This window comes from Rhinolophus sinicus, chromosome 1 (genome assembly GCF_057876585.1).
Source record: "Rhinolophus sinicus isolate RSI-liver-muscle chromosome 1, RSI-T2T, whole genome shotgun sequence".
In the NCBI taxonomy this organism is placed as follows: Eukaryota; Metazoa; Chordata; class Mammalia; order Chiroptera; family Rhinolophidae; genus Rhinolophus; species Rhinolophus sinicus.
In genome coordinates this window covers 35,517,479-35,535,769 of record NC_142501.1, presented here as the reverse complement: position 1 = coordinate 35,535,769, position 18,291 = coordinate 35,517,479, and the positions used below count along the sequence as shown (strand labels likewise).

The following is an 18,291-nucleotide window of genomic DNA, read 5'->3' as shown; positions in this document are numbered from 1 at the left end:
CTCAGCCCTCTTTAATTGTTCATGATCCACAGAGATCTGTTTATATACCTGTCAGCATTGTGAAATAGCCTTCCTTTAGGGCAGGGATTGTGTCTTATTCATTTATTGTTTCATGAATCCCTAGTCCCAATCCCAGTATTTCAGATAGTGTTTATATGATAAATGCTAGGTAGTAAATGGTTGAAGGAGGCTGTTTATACTTACTGAAATATTTACTTTTATCTCAATTTTTTTCCTAGGAAATCTTTTTTTGATTATATTTGTGAGTTACTTTGGATCCAAATTGCATAGACCTATAATGATTGGTGTCGGATGTGTGGTTATGGGCCTAGGATGTTTTTTACAATCTCTACCTCATTTCCTCATGGACCGGTAAGCATTCAATCTCTGATGACATTTTACGTTCAATTTCAACTGCAAGAAATGAAGCTTGGAATTTCCTTTCTAGGAACAACGCTTCCTAAAAACACAGAGCACTCTAATGGGAACCAGAAGATGCAGATTCTGTCCCACCAGTCTATTTTGTGCTCTTGGCTTCCTCACTTCCACTTACATAGTCAGATAAATTTTCAATTTATGAAACAGAGATTTGGGACACCTTTTTTATGGAATTGAATCTGATGAAAAGATTTTTAGAACCTGGCAAAAATCAGGATTACTCGTATCTTGGAACTATTTAGATATTTCTAATTACAATGAGGTTCTGTTTAATTGTAGGTCACAAAGAGACAGGCCAGTCTGAAGGTTGATTTTCATTTCAGTTTTTACTAAAGTAATAGGTGTACAAAGTTGTAAAAATAAAATTATATTGAAAGGCTTATCTTGAAAAAAGAGTTGTCCCTTGCTCCTTTGATATAGCCCATATTACTGCTTTCCAGAGGCAACTCCTTGCAACTCTTTTCACTCTTTCTTTTGCTATTTGCCTCCATATTTCTAAGTAAATGTTTATTCTTTTAGTTTTTGATACTTCAGTGTTATGTAATATATACCTGACTTCCTACCATAAAATTATATTTATTCTTTCCATGTGTATGATGATGTCCGTATTTTCCATCACTGAACCATCCATTATCATTCCTTTCTTACATCACTTTTTATTTTCCCTGAATTTAATACTTGCCTCATTTTTTATTTGATTCTTTTTTTTTTTTTTTTTAAATTTCCCACCAAATTCTCCACTGGGAGGGCAACATCTTCTCAATATACTCATACATATCAGAGGGTTTTGTTTTTGTCTTGGAGATACCTCTCCTGACACCATCAACTCGCCATCTGCAATCTAAACTGGGGATTCCCTAGGCCTGCTACATGGCTGCTTCTTGAAATTTTTCCTCACCATTATCCTTAGGAATTGGCGTTGCATCTTTTCTCTGTTCAGTTACTTATTTCCTGGGTATCATATCTTCTATTTTCCTTTTTATTTTTACTCTTTTCTGTGGAAAAGATTATCTAATAGGTTTCTGAGAAAGTGTTTAAAGAAGTAAAAAGTTCAATAACTTGAATATCTGAAAATATGCTTATGCTACTCTCACACTTGATTTATAGTTTGGCTGGTATAAAATTCTAGGTTGGAAATATTTTCCCTATGGATTTTGAAGACATTGTTCCAATGTTTTCTAGCTTTCAGTGTTACTGTTGGGGATCTTATGCCATTTTCATCCCTGTGACAAGTTTCCTTTCTCTGGGAGTTACTGGGATTTTTTTGATTTTTTTTTTATGCTCCAAAGTCTGGATTCATGATTATTTTCTTGGTGTAAATCCTTTTCTTTCATTATGCCAGGTGCCGTCAGGCTAGACACTTGGAAAAGTTATGTGTATTATTTCTTTGATAATATCCCACCTACCCACTGCCCCTATTTATCTCTTTCTCTTCTACTACTTGAATATTGTATGTTCTGGATTAAAATTACATTTTTACTCATCTTTTATTTTCCAAGTTTTTTATCATCTTGACTTCTGGTTACTTTGTGGGAGATTTCTTTAACTTTATCTTCCAAACCTTTGAATGGATTTCTAACTATTTCTATCACATTTTTAATTTCCAAGGACTCTTATTCTTTGAATGTATCCTTTTAAGGAACATCTTGTTTTCTTTCAAAAGTGTAATGTTTTTTCACCATCTAAATTTTCTTCATCTGTTTTTATTGTCTCTGTCTTGTTCTAGTGTACAGATTTTATTTGTTTTGTCTCTGTCTTTACTGATAGCCTTCCCTCATATATCTGGTGGTTCTTGGTTATCTATTCGTATTTCAGAAAGAGAAGTATAACAACAACAACCTAACTGGAAGTTCTGTATAAATGTGTAGGACTTGATTAATAACCATACTTCTTTGTATGGTGATTGCACAGGGACTGGCTGATTTTTAGATGTCTCAGAATGGCCATAACCTGTCAGTGATCTTAGGCAAGTCTTCTCTAATCTGCTGCCTGGAAGATGGAAAGTTGGCTATTAACCAGGTGGGGTTTTTAGAATGTATTTTTTTTTTTAAACTTAATATCCCCAGTTGTTTGTATGTCTTCCCTGTCTTCAATGTGCTTGTTCAGTCTCTCTAGAGTCAAAGACCATTTTCAGTTGGAAAGGCAGAGGGTATCTATAACGGTCTAACTGCTCCTTATATACACTTTAACCCAATCCTCTTGATTTTTTTGCACCATGCTTACTCCCACATTTAGAAATGTCTTATGTCTTGCCTGAAACTGTCCAGGGATGTGTGGCACATATTTGGTTTCTCCCTTGCAGGCACTTACTTAGGATTGCATTTCTCATATCTACTAATTCAGTGACCACTCACTTATTATTTCCCATTTTTAAAACCTTATTAAACTCTCTCTTCTTATCAAATCTTCCATTCTCTTTATCTTTGTGGCATTATGTTTGTTTTTTTTTCCTTTTCCATTTTAAAATCTATTTACTGTCATTTTGCTAATGTTTTGGGAATGAATGGATTTTGAATGAGTTATTACATTTTAAGGGGATAAGTTAAATGAAAAAGATACTTTATCTCCTCAGGTACTTTTGAAGGGATCAGAAATTTCTAGTCAGAGTTTTTACTATCCTTTTATTTCCTATTCTATCGAAGACAATGTTGAGTAATATTCAGCTATTATTTACATTTCTTTTCACCCCCTGCTAAAGGTGCTATTTCTTTGCCTAAAGCTGGCATGTCTTATGGGATAATGGTGTGGAGACAGAAGCCTTTGTCTACCTTTCACAGCCAAATTCTATTGGCATGGCTGCTCAGTTATTAAGGAGAAGGTATTTTAACACTTTAGTTCATTTGGAACTCAGAGGGCAAGTTTTCTTTTGGTTTTCTCTTATCTAATAGAAATATAGAAACTAGTTCAACATAATTTCTAACTAAAAGAGAGAATGCACTGGACGTATTTTCCTCCATTGTTGCATAATTTAGGATAATTTACTTTCTGAGAAATGGTATGTGGATCTTGTGGTAATTTGCCTAAGGTAAATGGTCACAATCTATTAATCCTTTCGTTCTTCTGAGAAGAGAAAAAGTCATTACATTGTGCTGTCACAGTGTTTGAGATTCTCCTAAGCTCTCTCATTACAGTAAGGGGCAAATGTTATGTTTCTTTAATGAACACATGCAGGAATTATTGTTTGGATTCTCAGAAAATAGGGCTATATTTCTTATGAGCAAATCTCAGAGAATCCAAAGTTGGACTCTTGTTTTGTTGTATTTTTCCTCCAAAGCTTTTATCTTCTTAATTATACTTTGTTGAGTCTATTATTTTTCTTAGTTTTTGTTCCTTATCCCATAGTAATTAATTCCAGGAAATGATCACCCAAACACCACAGAAAGTTGATGTTATATAATCTAAAAGGTAGGTCATCCATGTGTAGATCATTGAAAGCTAGCTGTCAAGGTATTGCACATTTCCAGTGAGTGGCAAGGTTTTTGATGATATTAATGTATGATGATTAAGTGGCAAAGATGAAAAGACTTCTTCTTTAGTGAACTTGGATGTTTGGTCTTAAGTGAACCAGGAATTATTCTGCACAATGTTCACCTTGTCCTCATTAGGTTGTTAATATAAACATGCTTTCCCTGTGTTCATACAGATATGAATATGAATCTACAGTTTCACTCAATTTGTCCTCAACCAGTTTTTTGTGTGTAGAAAACGGAACCCAGATTTTCAGACCAACAGAAGATCCATCAGGTTGTTAACTTCATTTTATTGTTTTCTGTTTAATGAATTTGTAACTCAACACGTTCCAGGGAGGGGTTTTAAATGAGTTATTAATAGGGTTCAATTAAGTGACTAAGGTAAAGAAACAAAAGAGATTTTCTTTTTTTCAGGGATTTTTGGAGGGGATCCCTGAGGGGAATAGGAATGCTTAATAATAGAGAATTGTTATTCCTCTATTAAGAATATACTTATTAAAACTGCTTTGTCTACTCTTTAAAATGATTATTTAAAAATACATCATATACATCCATCCGAAGACCACTGCATAGTTACTTCCACAGAGAAAAATATCTTAGGAGTATGGGTTTATACTGATAATTTGGTCTGTACAATTATAACAAATAGGAAAAAGAAACAGAAAGTTCAAAAGATCTGTGTTATGTCACTGATCTGTAGCAGAGAAAGTAGGCAAGTATGCTATAGTTCTGATTTATTCTATTCTCTTTCTACTGAACTAGAAACTTGTGTTGTGCCCTATTTCTCCCTCTTTACCAGAGACACTACTTTACAGTCTAATGCAACAGTGGTACCTCTAACTTCCTGCAGTTCCAGTCACCAACGTGCCACTCTCTGCCCCTTAATGTGTTATATAATCTGGTGCTACTTAGTCTGGGGGTAACCCTGTTGATTCATCTCAGACCAGAACTTATTCTTCCCGTGATGGGGACATTTTTATGCTGGATTCATATCAGTGGAAGTTACAGCACTCCCCAAGGCTGGGAATTTCACTGCCAGCATTGAATCAGAGGGACCCCAAATAGTTTCAAGGAGTGTAAGAAGAGCTGTCTCAGAAACTGTAAGCCAAAGGAACCTCCTGGGGAAACAAAGGAAAACAGTGATATCAACAGTGGCCTGTGCTCTCTTCTTTTGCCAAAGACTGACAGGTCCTATTTCCTTCTTCTTCTTTTTTTTTTTTAATTGACATTGTAGCAGATAAATAAATAAAAACTTCCCAGTCTGGTGAGTATTCAGGAAAGTGCATTGATTCTTTGATCATCTGATATTTTCAGTTTTGCCCTACAGTAGGCCTCGAGTTTACGGGTGATCTCTAGACACATGTCACTATACTCACCACAAAAACAAAACAAACAAAACAAAACAAAACAAAACAAAACAAAACAAAAAACATGAATACTCAGAAATGGAGATTATAATTTTCAGGACTGGGAATGACTGAGAGTTGGACCTCACAACAACTTTCCAGAACCGGCTTGCTCAGGACCCTCACATCTGTGGGTGGTACCTAGTCAGTTTATAGCAGATGAAAATAAATTGTGTTGACTTTCCTGAAAACATGACTCCACAGAGTGTCCTCCTGGCTTGACAACTATTTTGGCTTAGAACAGAAATGGCTAGGTCTTTAGAGATCCCTTTCAGTTCCCCTTGGCCTAGTCTTTGTTATTCTACTAAGCAGCTGCTGCTTCAAGAATTGCGGTGAATTTCTTTATCAAACGTTATTTGGTGGTTACAGTACACAGTAAGCTCTATAGGGAAAATGTCATTACTATGCAGTTAAATAATTTTAGTGTCCATAAACTAATTAAAGCTGTACAGAATTCAAACTTTAGTGAAGCTCTTATTAAAATCTTATAAATATAGTATTAATTCTAGGGAGAAAATTTATGTTTTTTTTCTCTCCCTAAAGTTAGTATAGAAATGGGATAACACTCATGGCAGCTAACTGGGTCCAGTAGTTGTTGGTAAATGGGTTCTCTCGAGGGAAAAAAAAGCTCTGACCATCAGTATTTGCCAATTTCTGTGGTGTAAATACCGTGTTTCCCCGAAAATAAGACCTAGCTGGACCATCAGCTCTAATGCGTCTTTTGGAATAAAAATTAATATAAGACCTGGTCTTATTTTAACATAATATAAGACCGGGTTTTAATATAATATAATATAATATAATATAATATAATATAATATAGTATAGTATAGTATAGTATAGTATAGTATAGTATAATATAATATAATATAATATAATATAATATAATATAATATAATATAATATTATACTGGGTCTTATATTCATTTTTGCTCCAAAAGATGCATTAGAGCTGATGGTCCAGCTAGGTTTCATCTTCGGGAAAACAGAGTACCAACTACCAATGTATTGTCACTAAACGCTGAATTGGGAAGAGATGTGTATACTACGCCTTTCTTCCAACTCAGTAGGAAGTAGCTCCAGCATACCACTTGTACTTGGCCATAACCTCAGTACTCTCAGCAAATGCAAGAGGTACGCTCCAATGAGTCATTACTGGCATGGTAATATACATTGTTTACAGGGTGCCATGTTACACAAGAATTGTGAAATACTTACCAAAAACTTATACTTATGGCTTATACTTTACTATGCAAACACTAATGCAATGTCTTTTTTTCTTTTAATGCAGAACATGTGAAGGAAGTTAAGTCATTAATGTGGGTGTATGTACTAGTAGGAAATATGATTCGTGGAATTGGTGAAACTCCCATCATGCCTTTGGGTATTTCCTACATAGAAGATTTTGCCAAATCTGAAAACTCTCCTTTATATATTGGTGAGTTTGAAAATCTGCTTTAGCTTCTTTTCAGGACAGTAAGTTCCTTGATGATAGATATTAGTTATTTATTTGAACTCAGTGATTACAGGAATGATGAGCAGAGTACCTGGGCACAGTTGTTCATCAATAAAAAATTGTTGAATAGAGCAATTACATTGTTGAATTGGAGCTAACTCCAAGTAAGCACTTTGCTAAATCTTTTTTGCTGTTGAAAATACGACTAATCTAGTACCCTTAGAGTTCTCTTCGTTTCCTCCAGATCCTTAGCTCTACTCTATGTCCAATCTGTTAAAGAGATTTACCAATATTTTCTTAAAAGTGTCTCTTATATTCAAAATTTTTGTCACTATTTTCATTATGTCTGTTTTTTTTTTTAAGATTTTATTGGGGAAGGAGAACAGTGCGTATTTTCAAGACTTTGTTGGGGAACAGTGCATTTCTCCCAGGACCCATGAGCTCTAAGTCAAGTTGTTGTCCTTCAATCTTAGTTGTGGGAGGGGCACAGAACCACCATCCCATGTGGGAGTCGAACTGGCAACCTTGTCGTTAAAAGCAAAGGCTCTAACCAAGTGAGCCATCTGGCCACCCCTCATTATGTCTATTTTTGTTCAGATCTTTGTTATTTCATTTGTAGATTGTTATAACTTCTTCATTGGTCGTTTTATTTCTAGTATTTTCTCTTATTATTTTCTCATAAACATTCTTGCAGCATATATTTTTTTCAAATGTTCCATGGATGATTCTGGAGTTTAGGAGAGAACAGAAAGGCTAGCGATAAAGTTTGACAATCATCTATACATAGAAAGTAAATGAAAGCAAGAGGGAGAAATGAGGTTGCTGCGGGAAGCCATATAGTCAGAGGTCCTTGGATAAAATACTAAGGAACACTTCTACTTAGTGGAGTAGGAGGAAGAAACATCAAGGAAGGAGTCGTCGTAGAGGAAAAAGTAAAACCATAAATATATAGTTTTGTGAATGTCTTAGGAGGCAAATGTTAAAGAGGAGTTGTCCAGCAACGTCAAGTATAATAACATGGAGAGTTAGGAGGATGAGGGCCAGAAAATGACACTGGAAAAGTGGCAAGAGATCACTGGTGTTACCTGAGATGATTTTGAGTAAAATGTGGAAGGATTTGAGCGGTGTGAATGACTGGTGAGGAAGTAGAGGCAGAGTGTAGTGAAAAGAAAGAAAGCAGGGTAGATTTGAGATGCTGTAGATATCATTGACTGGGGGACTTTGAACAAGCACAAGAGAAGGGATGTTTGTCTAAGCAAGTCCTCAGAGAAGACAGTGTTAATGTAAAAGATAATCAGGTGTGTATAGGGTAAACTAGCCTATAGAACTTCAGAGAAGGCAGAGACAATGGGCAAAGAAATATTTTGAAGTAAAGAGTAAGACAGTTAAGGAAGTTCATGTCTGGATTTTCAGTTAGCAGGGAGGATGCAGCATAGATTCTGAATTATGGACAAGTTATGAGATAACCGATGATGAAATTCCAGATAAGTAAGAAGTTATGAGGATAGGGGACTGATGGGAATGGAAAATAAGAATGTGAAGGATAAGAAAGGAGATTATGATAAGTATCAATAATTGTAAGGAATAGCCAGAGGAAGTTTCAAGTTGGAGATTTTGGGAGTGAAGCTTTTCTGAGGAGTATGCCATAAGAAATTTATTATAACATGGTATTGACTTAGACTTCTTCTAAAAATATGGCTTTGAAAGCCTCGGAAGAATCTTGCTGTATATTGTGGCTTTGTAAATAGCATGATCCTAGCAATGCTGCTCCAGCAAATCTTTACCTGTGACACAGCAAAAGAGAATTTGGAGACAAAGAGAAAGTGGCTGTAAATTATGAGGCTCCTTCTTCAACGTTTACAGAAACAAACTTGTTATCCTGACCTTAATTTTCTTACAAATGGAATATTTAAGCTTATTTTTTTTACAAGTTGAATGTCTAAAGCAAAAATGATTCAGTCTTCAGACTCTTCATGGAATTAGGATTCTTTATGTGGATCTATATCTATAGTATAACTTCATATTTTCCTTTATTTTTAGGGATTATAGAAACAGGAGCTATCATTGGTCCTTTGTTTGGACTTTTGTTATCCTCATTATGTGCAAATATTTATGTTGACACTGGATCTGTAAACACAGGTAATTCATTAAAATCTAGTTATATAGTATCTAGAGTACACAAAGCAACTTTAGGTATGCTATCACAGTTTGTTGTTGCTTTACCTGACCATCAATTAGATAAACTATAATTTCCAGGAGTGCAAACTAAAGTGGATGAGTTTAAATAATTTTTTAAATATTTCACACCAGTGAGCAGGAAAGCAAGATAAAATGCTGATCTTCTGACTCAAAATTCAGTGCTCTTTCTACTGCACCAAGACCGTATTTCTTGTTCTCAAAAGATTTAAGCGCATAGGTTTGAATTTCTTTTAATCAAGCAATCATTTGTGTGTAATTAAATAGACCTTGTAGTTATTTTAAAAGTACCTGTTTATAAATACCTTACATGATAGGACAGATGGCCAAACTAATTTATTGCTAGACAATATTATAACTCTATACATTGTCAGACAAGATTTATGAATGCCTGAGTCATATACAAACTCTATACTGGGATAGAACTTAAGAATAGTAATTTAAATTTTTATAGTTCATAGAGGAAATAATGACTAAAGCTAATTCAAAATGTATATATTTTTTTTACAGCTGATCTGACCATAACTCCCACTGATACTCGTTGGGTTGGTGCATGGTGGCTTGGCCTTTTGATTTGTGCAGGGGTGAATGTGCTCACTGCCATTCCTTTTTTCTTTTTGCCCAAAACACCTGCAATGGAAGGACTAAAGGATAATGCTGACATCATTAAAAACGACAAAGAAGAGAAACAAAGAGAAAAGGTCAAGAAGGAAAATGATAGGATCACTAAAGGCAAATATGAACATTTTAAATATCATATAATTTACTTTTTATTTTACAGAGATGTGTATTTTGGTCTATTGCTATAACATGCTAGGCTGCATTAAGACAATTTGTCATTAACAGTCAGCAATCAGTAATGTCTAACTAGTCTGATTCTTCCTCTTCTACAACTTGGAAATAAATCATATAATTTGGAAGCTGAATTTTTTCAGATCAGTATTTATATAAAATTTTATGTCAGTCTGGGCACGTAGTAAATTTATTATTTATTTATTTGGTCCCATTTGCCTTCAAGGTCTAATTTTGAAAAAATAAATTCAAACTGAGAACAAAAGGAAGAAAAAAAAATATGTGCTGATCCAAATAAGTGTATAGTTCTGAATAAAAAAAAAAAAAAAGTTTAGCTGTGAGTTTCCTGGAAGTTAAGGCAGAAAAAGAAACATGATAGATCACATAATTCTCTATATTTGATTCAAGGAAGAATCATGGTTCTTAAAGAGAAAATCTTCCCCAAGAAACAAATTATAAAAAAAAAAATAATAATAATTGTCATGTGATATATAATATAGGTAATATTGAACCACATAGTGTTGTCCAACAAATGTAGGAGCATATTTCATGTAACAGGATTTTTTTGTGTGTATGTGTAGATTGTCAATCAAAACTCGAAGTATAATTTATAGAAGGTGTTTTTGTGGGAAACTAAGCTAAGATAGTCTAAGTACTTAGTATTCAAGAATACTGATTCTTAACCTTGGCCACATATTGGGATCACCTGGGAAATTTTAAAAATTACTGATGCCTGGAAATTCTGTAGTATTCTCAAGAGGTCTGATATAATTAGTATGAGTATTTAATTAGTATGACATGGACCTTGGAATTCTTAAACAGTGTTCATTTAGAAGGTGGAAAGGGCTCAGTTTTCTTACCTGTAAAACGGAGACAACAATAGTAGTTAAAATTATAAAGTTGTTGTTGTTGTGTGAGGGTAACAGGAGCTCAGGCACATGTTATTACTATTACTAATACTAGTATTACTATTGTTGATGTTGTTAATTCTAACATCACCCATAATTTATAATAACATTTTGCACAAGATTTTTATTAACAATTATAAATTCACTTAAACCACAATTGAACATAATTTAATACTTCTCATATCATTAAGAGTCAATGTAAAATCTTGAAAATCCTCAGTCATCATGATTATATTAACAACTCTCTCAAAGGGATGATACGGACTGATAGAGAATTTTAACATAGAATATTGTTTGTGGTCTGCAAGACCAAATTTCAAAAGTAGGAAAGAGCTTAGCTTAGTATAAGACATATAGAAAGGAATTCAAACTACCGAGACTCATCTATTAGGATATAAGTCACTCATCTATAAGTCACCCAACAAAATGGGTGACTTAAAAAGTTGCAAAGAGCTCTGAACACAGCTCTCACCACTGCCATGTACTTTATTTATAAACATGACATCTGCCACTAGATGCAGTCTACCATTCATTTCTTTGCATTAAGCTGTGCCTCTTCCTCTTCCAATTTGCTTTTTTTATTGATACTTTGTTCCAGAATGGATTTTAGGCAGTTTACTAAACAAACCAGGATAATACACAATAGGTAAGGAAATCAAGACAGAAAAAATGAAGACAGGAAAAGTGAAAAAACTATAAGTGAGACTTTGACCCAAAATGGCAGCAGTGTGACCCAGAACATTTGTTAGAGATGGGCCACAAATTGGGCTCTGAGTTTTGTCAGTCCACACAAACAGGGAAAAGTTTTGGTTAAATCATTTACATGGTCCTTAATATGTACCTAATGAATCAGGCAGTGGGACCTGGGAATTGGTATTTTTAAAGACACACAGGTATTTTGAAACACATTTTGTTGTGAACATCAAAACTGTTGTTCTGAAGAAGCAGAAAAATACCTGGTACTTGAGAAAATTTATATCCCATGAATTCCCACATATATCTTTACTTTAAAAGTTCAGGAGTGATAATATTAATATTTGAGTGTACAGTTCTTTACCAAAATGATTTCTTGCCAGACTTTAGAGAATAGGACCAGCATCTTTCATTCTAGATGATATCTAGAAAAGAGAGGGTGTTAATAGAAGGAAAAAGAGAAGGGTGAAAGGAAATGATGTGAACACAGACAATATTTTGGTTACATTATAGTTTTTCAAGACACAATAGTAACTTTGTGTCTGCAAAACTATTGTGCTCTGATTCTTACCCAGTCAGCTGTGTCGCTGACTTGCAGAAGCTACCAAAATGATGATATAACTTTAGCTTTTAAAGGGTAGAAAGAATGAACACTATGGTCATTATAAAACAGAAATACATAATTTGGAGGGGAAGTTGTTTCAGAAAAAGTCAATCATAAAATGCAAAGTTGAGTTAGTTTGACATTGTTGTTATTCTTTCATTTCAGATTTTGTACCATTCATGAAAAGTCTTTTTTGCAACCCAATTTACATGCTTTTCATACTAGTAAGTGTGATACAATTTAATGCATTTGTTAGTATGTTATTCTTCATGCCTAAATATCTGGAACAGCAATATGGAAAATCAACTTCGGAAGCAGTCTTTCTAATTGGTATGTTTGTTCTTCTTTGAACTACTAGCCCGCATTTTCCCCCCATGAAATGATAAACAGTGTGATGACGGGTCTAAGAAACTCCTAAATTGAAATCTGTTAAGATATTTTTGCCTCTGGTACATTTCCCCCCTTCCCTTTGCCGTTGAAATCAACAAAGTGTACGAAGAGAAGAAAGCCAGGAAATCCTCTCTCTCTCTCCAGCCAGAACACAAATTCAAAATATTTGTGGAAATCTTGGGGAATGCACAAAATAGGCACAATTTTCGGATAGGCAAGCCATTAATAAGAAAAAGAAAGACAGAGTTAATTCGTTAGGCGTCAACGTTTTACTCTCACATTTTACTCTTGGTTCCTAGTCATAAACTCCAAGCTCCTTCGAATTTAGTTCCCTGGTTCCCCTAGTGGTTTGAGGTGTTTCTGCAGTCCATACATTCTAATTTTTTTGCGGCTACACTAACCCCTACCTTCGCATTCTCCAGGGATCTTTTTAATCGTTTTGAAAGTGAATTTCCTATACTAACTGCATCCACATCACCTCAGTGTTTGTTAAAAGTTCAGCTACCTGGTGTCCACCTCAAACACAATAAATCGGACTCTCTGGTGTGGGACTCTGTAGGGGATTTTTAACAAGCTCTCCCAAATATGTGTTTTAAACAGACCCTGACATGTAAGAATGCAACCTACAGCTATGTCTTCCTCTTTCTTCTTTTTTTCCTTTTTTGGAGGGAGGAGTAGGTGGGGGAGAGTGCTGATCACTAGCAGCAGTAGCAGCAAAACATGAAATGTAAATACATTTGACAATCACAGACTCAGCAGTGATTTTTCTAAAATACCTTGAACTGAGTCAAATTCTTAACAACCAGAGTTGGAATAAACAACAACAAAATCATATAATTCATAAATCATACACACACACACACACACACACACATATATATCAACCCCAAAGAACAGAAAGCAACACATTACTGGTGAACTCTGACTTGTTACTCCTACCTGAATCCTAAGAAAAGATCTATAGATCATGATCCTTACCTATAAGAAATTTACAACCTACTGCAATTAATTAAATGAATAATAATAACAGTCTTCAAAATATACTTTGACGTTGAGGGGCACTTCAAAAACCTCTCTGTAAGTAATATGTAAGTAAGTAGGGATAAAAGTCAATCACCCTTCTTCACTGTGTATTGGACCTAAATGGTTTCTTATGCAGGACATGTTGGATAAAAGTGATACCGTATTTGTTCCTTTGCTAAATCACATTATAAGTAACATTTTTCTTGCGTTTATAGGTATTTATAACTTACCTCCAGTATGCATTGGATATATAGTTGGTGGTTTAATTATGAAGAAGTTCAAGATTACTATCAAACAAGCTGCCTACATAGGATTTTGGTTAGCTTTAATTGACTTTCTTCTCTATTTTTGGAGTTTTTTCATGATCTGTGATAATTCTTCAGTTGCAGGCATAACCGCCTCTTATGAAGGGTATGTTTTTTTACTAATGAATGTTATAAACTTTGAACTGATAATAACATATTTTCTCCAAAGAGAATCCATGACCGGATTATTTGCTTATTGAAGTTAGTGGCAGTAATCCATGGTTTTTCATCTTTTCTCCATTTGTCAGCTATAACTCAATCCATTCTGGCTCTAGGTTTATTAAAGAGTTTGGGAACATATCACAGGGTTAGTGAGTTTGATTGTGTGTGTGTGTGTATGTGTGTGTGTGTATCTTTGTGATATCCTAGTAGATATTAAAGTGCATATCCAAAGAAAGCTACCTATAGTTTCTAGTTGAATTAGGATATACTATCCCGATATTTTATACTCCTATAAACGGGTACAATTAAGAGTTGTCTATACAGTCTCAATTGCATTTCTATGTTTGCATAATGGGCTGAAATTTAGCATAACTGAATCATAATACATGACACAAATTCATACACAAATTCATATATTTCATTTGTATAGTTATGTCTGTATTATTGAAGAGTTTTAGATTTGTATTTTGAGGGTGATCTGGGTTTATAGGAAGGTTGGGTGGTGCTAGAGACTGTGCTCCCTGGTCCATCAGGGTAATTGTCCACATTATCCCATTGAGCTCGGCTGCAGGCTGTGCTCCATGATTGGGCGGGGTCACCGGCTAGGTTCCCTGACTGAAGAAAGATGCAGGCTGTATTCAGAAATTTTAGGGCGATAGGCTGGGCTCTGCTGCTGGGCAGTGCTATAGGCTGGGTTCCACAGTTTGGCAGTACCGTAGGCTAGGCTATAAGGCTGCACAAAATCACTGTTCAAGCTCCTTGGTTATGTGGAGCCAGAGGCTATCCGTAACAATAGAGCAGGGCTACTAGCTCTATGGCTTACCAGGTTCTCTGGCCAGGCTTCTTGGATGAGTGGTCATCAAGACGGCAACATAGGTTGTTTCTGATTTCAGTTCCTGATACATTTTTATACTAGAAGAATGTATTTATTTACTCACATAGTTATGTTTTGGGAGCTAAATGTATTATCTGTATTATATATTCAATTACAGATTTTGATTCTTCAAGTGAGCCCCTGAAATTGCTTTTATAAAACATCTTTTTTTTTTTTTTTTTTCCCACCATATGGATCAACCACAGGGATTAGGTCATCTTTATTTTTCAGTTCTAATAATACCTGGAAAAACATCTCCCGTATGGTAGACACTCAATTAACGCTTATTTATTGACTTTTTGTTTATCTGAAATGAATCAGTGAAAAAGTGGCTATGTGGTCACTGAAACAGTATCTTTTATGCCAGATCTATAGCACCAAGGCTACACATTGATGGTTAAAAGATTTCTGTTTCTATTTTGGGGAGGAGAGGAAATTTAACTGTGAACTGAGATGAGAGAGAGAGAGAGAGAGAGAGAGAGAGAGAGAGAGAGAGAGAGAGAGAGAGGCTCTAATAGTCTTTCAATATTCATAGCATTATTTTAAATCATTTCAGAATGCAACAAGATTTATATGCTGGAAATGCCATTCTTGCTGACTGCAATATGGATTGTAACTGTCCAATTAAAACATGGGACCCTGTGTGTGGAAGCAATGGTTTGTCATATATGTCAGCTTGTCTTGCTGGTTGTGAGACATTTGTTGGAACAGGAATAAACATGGTAACACAAACTGTTTTTTTACAGAACTTTTGCTTTATGCACTACATTAGCACTTTTCAACTATGAACTGGGGCATATTTGAAAAAATAAAATTAACATCTTTTCTCAAAACCAAATTAATGTTTTTTTTTGTGGAAAAAATAAGTTACTTTCATATGCTCACTTGATTTACTTTTTATTTCCTATATCCTATTTTAAACTTTCACAGTGTCTGAGCACTAATCTTTAATTTCATAGCAGTTGACATTATTACTCAGATAATTTGTTTTTTAAATACTCTGGACAGAAATATTTTTATCATTGAGATAAAGTTGGCTGTTTTGATCTCAATTATCCAGCTAATTATTTTGCTGCTTTTTCTATTTTTTTCTTTTCTGTTCATATGTATTTTTCTGTGTTTTTCACATTCTGGCAGCTTTGTAAGAAAATGGAATTAGGCATGTTTTCTTGCCTAAAAAATGTCATAGTACTTATAATGTTGGTTGGTGATCAAAGTAACGTAGAACTTTTGGTTCTTATTGATGCCTGGAAACATATAAGAATTCAAAAAGAGTTGACTTTACTCTGTTTTTGCAATAAATTATATTTTTTGAAACAAAGGTTTGTTTAACTATCTAATGATAAATATTTCAATTGAGCATTTTGAAATAAATTTTGTCATACTTCATACTGTATCAAAACAGAAGGAATTTTATCAAGCATGACTTCAGGATAGCTGAGCTATTGCAAATTCACTCCGTATATTTAGAGAGAGAGAGTTTTTCTGAAACCACCCTTCTACATTTTCTTTCCTTTATGATACCATAAAGGAGATGAGAATAAAGGGAGTAAACAGTGTCTATTTTTATCCAATTGGCTACGTAGAAAATATTTGAGATTTGTGTTGACAATTTTTCTTCCTTAAATAGGATATATTATTTTTTGACAGGTGTTTCACAACTGTAGCTGTATTCAAAGTCCAGGAAATTCATCTGCAGTTCTTGGGCTGTGTGGCAAAGGACATGACTGCTCCATGATGCTCCAGTACTTTTTAATCTTGTCAATGATCAGCAGTTTTGTTTATTCTTTATCTGCCATACCTGGATATATGGTTCTCCTGAGGTACACAAATTATTTTCTTGATTTAGATTCCTTTCTGATCATTTATTAAGGTAACTTTTTGAGAATGTCACTTGGAGCCCATGGTATCTAAGAAGTCAGTGCTGTAATATATCATTCATTAAGAGTATTACATTAAGCATTGTTGAAATTTACAAAATCTGAGAGTTAGCAACATAAATGTTTATCTGTTGGCATTTCCCTTTGTATCTTTCCTTCCTTATTTCTTAGAGTTAAATTAGTGAAACGTTCATTGTTTAACACAAAAAGAGACACATTTCTATTTTGGGGTAAACCATATGCAATGGTTATTTTGGTAGGTAAAGAGTGATTGCCTAGCAGTCATATCCTATGGTCCAACCTATAGGACAGTAGAGTGTGAAGCTGTCAGAAGCCCCAGTTGCACCTATTACTGTCTATAGGGCACTAGGCAGGTCACTTGACTTTTCTGAGTTCCATTTTTCTTTAATAAAAATGGGCATAATAATAAATGCTCATCTCTCCTATCAGGTTATTGTGAGACACAAATGATGAAGGGCTTACTGAAAGTTGGAAACTTCAGAGGTAATTCAAACTTTAGTATATTGTACATGTGTTCTTTTGATTACAGCATTTTTCATGCCTAGTAAACAATTCTAAACATGCCTAGTAAAGAAACTTTACATTTCTTTCTCTCCTTTTAAAATTTTTTCATTGGAACTCAGAAGCAGTTAATCATAATTCTCAGTTCCATAGCACATTATCATTATAGATCGGAGTAAGATTTCTCTCTTGTTTTATTTTCCTTTATTTTTATTTCTTCATTCCATTTCCCATTTCCTCTCACCATAGGCACCCACACATCAAAATTAGTTTATTAGTTATTATTGTGTTATATAACTTCCATATATATGGGAAATTTCTATAGGTGTCTTATTATTTCATTTTTGTGTTCAGACAGCATAATTTGAAAGACGTAAGATTTTAAGGGGGAATACTGAGGTTTTTCTTTGCGGCCTAATGCATGGTTGATTTTTGAGTATTTCATGTGTTTCTGGAAAGAGTGTGTACCTTCTGCATTTTGGGTATTTGGTTCCCATGTCTCTTGGATTGAAGTAAATCATTGCGTTATCTAACTTTTGTAAATCTACGCTTTTTTTGTCTGCTTAATCCATCAGTTTTTCAGAGATGTGTGTTAAAATCTCAAAATTTCTGATGTCTTTCTATGTATAATTATGTGACTTTTAAAAATATTATATATTTGGAGGCTATATTGAAGGATGCAGAAATGTGCCTTTGATCATTATACTTCTATTATTACCAGCGTATAATTTTCTTCTTTATTTTTTCATCATTTCTTTCAGGGAATTCTAATTTGTTTGTTACTAAAATTGCAGTTCTAGGTTTCTTTTGGTTCATTGTTACCTGTTATTTCTTTTTCCTTCCCTTTTAATCTTCGATGTTCTATTCCACTTCATAGATACTTTGTTAGATCTGATTTTGGAATCTGAAATTGGTGAGGTTAACCCACTTATATTTATTGTAATTATTGTGATACGGCTCTTTTTGCTATTTTATTTCGTATGTTTTATTTATTTGACTTGCTCTTCATTTTTTTTTTTTGCTTTCCACTGTATATATTGGATTTTCTTCTTCTACTTTGAAAGCTATATTTTCCAAATAGTTAACCTGACTATTGAAATTCTTAACTATGTTTCTGTTTTGTTTATCAATTAAAAAACTTTTCAATATTAATATCTACACCTTTATAAGAC

At 34.2% G+C, this 18,291-nt stretch overlaps 1 protein-coding gene across 10 annotated transcripts in view; it reads left to right on the top strand.

Moving 5' to 3' along the window:
• SLCO1A2 (solute carrier organic anion transporter family member 1A2) overlaps positions 1–18,291 on the top strand; it is a 64,498-nt gene that overhangs the window by 36,306 nt on the left and 9,901 nt on the right. For all 10 annotated transcript variants that reach the window (XM_074325943.2, XM_074325945.2, XM_074325942.2 and 7 more), the window contains 9 exons: positions 240–372; positions 4,082–4,182; positions 6,606–6,752; positions 8,811–8,909; positions 9,477–9,698; positions 12,129–12,293; positions 13,592–13,787; positions 15,274–15,439; positions 16,368–16,540. In XM_074325943.2, coding sequence (XP_074182044.2) covers positions 240–372; positions 4,082–4,182; positions 6,606–6,752; positions 8,811–8,909; positions 9,477–9,698; positions 12,129–12,293; positions 13,592–13,787; positions 15,274–15,439; positions 16,368–16,540 — 1,402 coding nt within the window. The remainder of the gene's footprint in view (positions 1–239; positions 373–4,081; positions 4,183–6,605; positions 6,753–8,810; positions 8,910–9,476; positions 9,699–12,128; positions 12,294–13,591; positions 13,788–15,273; positions 15,440–16,367; positions 16,541–18,291) is intronic.